Source organism: Tupaia chinensis, unplaced genomic scaffold, assembly GCF_000334495.1.
Source record: "Tupaia chinensis unplaced genomic scaffold, TupChi_1.0 Scaffold139757_1, whole genome shotgun sequence".
In the NCBI taxonomy this organism is placed as follows: Eukaryota; Metazoa; Chordata; class Mammalia; order Scandentia; family Tupaiidae; genus Tupaia; species Tupaia belangeri.
The window spans coordinates 2,370,411-2,375,149 of record NW_006199637.1 but is presented as its reverse complement, the minus strand read 5'-3'; the positions used below and the strand labels follow the sequence as shown (position 1 = coordinate 2,375,149).

Genomic DNA, 4,739 nt, shown 5'->3' with positions numbered 1-4,739 from the left:
TTCCTGCTGCGCAGTATTAATAAATGAAGCCTCCAGAAAGGTTCTCAGACAAAACGGAAATGGTATGCTAATGACCTCGATTTCTCTGGCATTCCCCTTGAAGGTCTTGGTAAGAGGATGGCGGCCCCTTCCATGGCCCATAGTTTCTCCCTGTGCTTCCCACCGCGTAACTGGGGCTGAGCTTCCTGTTTCCAGTGGCGCCATCAAGCACGTCATGGCACTCTGACAGGCAGAAGATGGGGTGGGGGGTACAGAGATCAGGAAGCCTACACCAGTCTCCTGCCCCCCAGGGGGCCCGCCAGGACAGAATCTCCGGAGGCTTCCCACTCCCACCCTGCCCTCATCGCCCTGTTACCTCATGGCCCCGTCCTTGGGAGCAGCCTGCCCCGGGGGCGGCAGCAGCAGCAGCAGCAGCAGCGCCTTTAACACTCTCATCGTCAAAGGTAACATCCTTCCTGGAACTGGAACTAGGAAGGAAGTAGGGTGTCAGGCGGGAAGAGGTGCCTGCCACACGGGGGATCAGTTGGGTGAGACAGAAGCACCTTCTCTCCCTGCCTCTGCCTGCGGCCTGCTGACAGGTCTCCTGCTCAGGGATGAAAGATCCCCATGGAAGTCTGAGCAAAACACATCCTCCAACTCCAACTTATAAAGCGTGTGAGAGTGGACCGGCTCGGGTGGAAGCACCTGAGAGCAGGAGCCCCTGTCCACACCCCATTTCCCTCGTCCTTCATCCCTGCAAGCCCTCAAGGTGATCAGAGAGGTGCAGCTGAGTATGTCTGAGCTAGTTCTGTTCACCCATGTGACAGGTCAGAAGGTGCTTGGAGAGTTTAGGGAAAAGGGCAGACTAGAAACACAGTGATTCAGGGCTGGCAGGTGGCAGGGTGATTAAGGCGCTAGACTGCTACACAGCTGACTAGGGATCGAGTCCCAGCCTAGCAGCTTACTTTCTCACTTTCCCTTTCTCTCTGTCTTTCTCTGGTCAAATTAAAAATGAATAATAACAAATAAGTAAATATTCTTTTTAGAAAAAAAGTTTTAAGAAACTCAGGAAGTCATAGAAAGACCAAGACTTAATCAGGAAAAGGGAAGCATCATTAACTTACATTCTCAAAACCCCACTGAACAAGTTAAAAGAGGCGCAGACTCCAATAAGCCTAAACTCAGTATCGAAACACAGATCACGGTCCAACCAGCCGTGGTCCCCGGAATTCCTGTCTACTAAACAGTTAGGAAACCAGATCCAAGAACAAAATCTTTTCCTTAGACCTTCATCACAGACTCATCAGCAAATACAGTCCCTTGATTATATGACTGTATTACATGAGAATAGTCAAATACAGATTGAATCCATCAAAAACACAGTGCTGGGAGCTTTCTAATTAATCCCAGCGTGCATACATGTAATGTGAGCCCCCGGGGAACCAGAAGCCCACCAGAGCTGAGGCTTGAGACCACAAACCCATGTTTAAGAAGAAAAATATCACCAAGGACAGCCCCGTAGTTAAATAGTTGAGTTGGATCCCACTTGACTGTGTGGTTTGAATCCTGGACCCAGCAGCTTGAAAATCATGCCAGGCACATGTCCTGAAAGAAGGGAGAGATGGAGGAGAAGGGACTGTGGCATGGCCATTTTCCACTGGGTGGGGAGATGCACTTCCTCGCTCTCTTTCTCTGGCGAGTGCACGTGCCCACTGGCAAATAAGAGAAAAATAGAGGGCCAGCAGGTGGCCTGGAGTTTAAGGCAGCAGAATCCCACATGGCCGGCTGCACAGTTTGAGTCCCAATCCAGCAGCTTGAAAAACACACTTGGGGGGCCAGCAGGTGCCGTGGTGGTTAAGGCGCCGGACATCCCCACATGGCTGCCCATGGTTTGAATCCTGGACCTGGTGACTTGCTTTCTCACTTTTCCTTTCTCTCCCTCTGTGTCTCTCTCTGGTCAATTTAAAATAAATGAATGAATAAATAAAAGTAAAATAAATAATTCTTAAAAAACAAACACTGGGTGCCTATGTGTGCCCAAAATCCTGAGAGGAGAATGGAGGAGAAGGAATTGTGGCATGGCCATTCCCTCGGTGGGTGATTTCTCATCTCCCTCCCACCCCGCCATCTCTCTCCAGTGAACATGCATGTCCTATAGCAACTAAAAGGAAAAAAAATTTTTTTTGAAGTAAAGAAAAATCATTAGATGTTTGATGGCCTAAGCAGGGGATCAAGCACTCTCTAACATGTTACAGTCTGGCTGACACCAGACTGTCCTAGAGGAAGGTTCATATCTTTAATCAGGGTCCCCAAGAATACCATGACCCTAATAAAAGGAAGAAACACTACCAGGTTTGGGACGAGCAGTTAGCGTAATGGCTACGTCACTGGACTCCCACATAGTTGACCACAGTTTGAGTCCTGGATCCGGTGGCTTAAACTCACGCTGGGCGCATGTGCGTGCGTGCCCAAGATTCCAAGAGGAGAATGGAGGAAAAGGGATTGCAGCGTGGCCATCCTCCCTGGGGGGTGATTTCTCGCTTTCTGTCTCTCTGTCTCTCTGTCTCTCTCTGTCTGGCGAGTGCACGCGCCCTATAGCAAAAACTTCTCCCCCAAAAAAGAAAAAAACAAAAAGAAACACTACCAGGTTGGACCTCAGTCTCCCAAGAGAGGAGAGGTAGAACAGGTGAGCATTTTGCTAACAGGAAGAGAAACATGAATTAAACCTTTTGAGTTGCCTTAAGCAACAAGCAGCCAAACATGGAAGTCCAGAAGGCAAAACTACCGAGAGTCATAAGAGCCTGTCTTCAGTGTTCGATGCATATGACTGGCCCCAAATGATATAGTGAATACACCTAGTATTTTAGTCTGTAGCCCCAGTGGCCACAAGGATACTGAAGCCACAGTTGTGTTCACCAGCATCAGCTGGCAACATAGACCCTTAGGTTTTAGCTGTGCCAAGGAGATAAGATCTTGGGCCCTTCCAGGGTGGGTGCTTAGAACTTAGATCTCCCCATCCACAGGGGGTCCTCAAAAGGACACAAATTGGGGAAAGAAAAACATCCAGGCTTCTATGTCTGGGAGTGTAATTGTAAATGATCCCACGTAAGGACTACAAAGCTGAGAAAAAACAGGAAGTACTGGGCCAGCCTCACAGCCTACAGGTTAAGGGAGCCGGATCCCACACGGCCAACCACAGTCCGAATTCCATCCCACACGGCTGACCACGGTTTGAATTCCAGCCCCAATAGTTTGGAAAAGCACACCAGGGCATATGTGCACTTGATCTTTGCCCAAAGGCCGAGAAGCGACAGCATATGGGACCCTATGCTCTAAACCTGAAAGGACTGAGAAATGGAGGAGGAATTGTGGCATCATTACACCCCTTGGGGGGGCACTTCCTTTTTTAAAATTTTTATTTATTTATTTATTTTTAAGAGTTTTTTTGCTATAGGGCGTGCGTGCTCGCCAGACAGACAGAGAGAGACAGAGAGATATCAGCCCCCAGGGAGGATGGCCACGCCTCAATCCCTTCTCCTCCATTCTCCTCTCGGGATCTTGGGCACGCACGCACACACACCCGGTGTGAGTTTAAGCCACCGGGTCCGGGACGTGAACCGCGGTCGACTACGTGGGAGTCCAGCAACATAGCCATTACGCTAACTGCTGGTCCCGGGGGTCGGGGGGATGGGGGGCACTTCCTATATCTCTCTGTTTCTCTCTTCCTCGCTGGTGGCACATGTGCCTTCTGGCAATTGAAGAAACAAATGAACAGGAAGTGCTCTGAAAGCACTGAGTTGTCAAGAACGTCTCAATAGTAAAAAAGTACAGTGAAAAAGGTGATCTGGAGAAAAGTGAACCTGACGTCAACTATCGCCTTAAGAGGATCTACAGGGGCGTGGTGGTTAAGGCCACTGAATCCCACATGACTGAGTCTATGGTTTGAGTCCTGGACCCAGCAGCCTGAAAAACACACCAGGTGTGTGCCTGAAATCCCAAGAATGAAAGAGAAAGGATTACGGCATGGCCATACCTCCTCAGGGTGATTTTTTACTTTCCTCTCTTGCTCTCTGGCAAGCACACTCACCCTATAACAAACTAGGAAAAAAAGAAAAAAGAAAAGAAAGAAAGAAATGAAAAATGAGCAGTCCCATAGCACAGCAGTTAAGTGCTGTGCATTGGGACATGGATCCACATGGGGGACTGCAGTTCCAATCCCAGCCCTGGTGACTTGAAAAGCACTTCAGGCACGTGTGCATGAGTGTCCAAAATCCTGACAGATGAAGAAATGGAGAAAAACAGGGTTGCTGCATGACTACGCCCCATTGGGGTTTCTCTCTCTCCCTGTCTCACATGCCCTTTGGCAATTAGAAAAAATTAAAGAGAAGCTTGAAATTATGAGAAAGAAATAAGAAAGCATAAAAATGACCAGGTAGGTTTGAAGAAGAACCAAATATAACTTCTAGAAATTAAAAATTGATTTAAAAAATAGAGTGGGAGCCCAGCCAGTGGTGGGGAGGATAAGACAACTGGATCCCCCAGGCTGATACACAGTTCGAGTCCCATACTCGTTGTCTTGAAAAACGTTGCAGATGCGTAAGTGTGTGTGCCCAAAATCCTGAGAGAAGACTAGAAGAGAAGGGACTGCAGTATGGCCATGCCCTCTAGGGAATGCTTTCTCACTTTCCCCCCTCTCTGTTGGTGCAGCTAGTCCATGTGTCCTCTAGTTTTTTTTTTTTTTTTTTTGGAGGGGTTTTTCT

At 48.4% G+C, this 4,739-nt stretch overlaps 1 protein-coding gene across 3 annotated transcripts in view; it reads right to left on the bottom strand.

The window, feature by feature from the left end:
• CGREF1 (cell growth regulator with EF-hand domain 1) overlaps nucleotides 1–4,739 on the bottom strand; it is a 16,066-nt gene that overhangs the window by 2,474 nt on the left and 8,853 nt on the right. For all 3 annotated transcript variants that reach the window (XM_014593107.2, XM_006162177.3, XM_027765793.1), the window contains one exon: nucleotides 356–467. In XM_014593107.2, coding sequence (XP_014448593.1) covers nucleotides 356–450 — 95 coding nt within the window. In that variant the 5' untranslated portion in view covers nucleotides 451–467. The remainder of the gene's footprint in view (nucleotides 1–355; nucleotides 468–4,739) is intronic.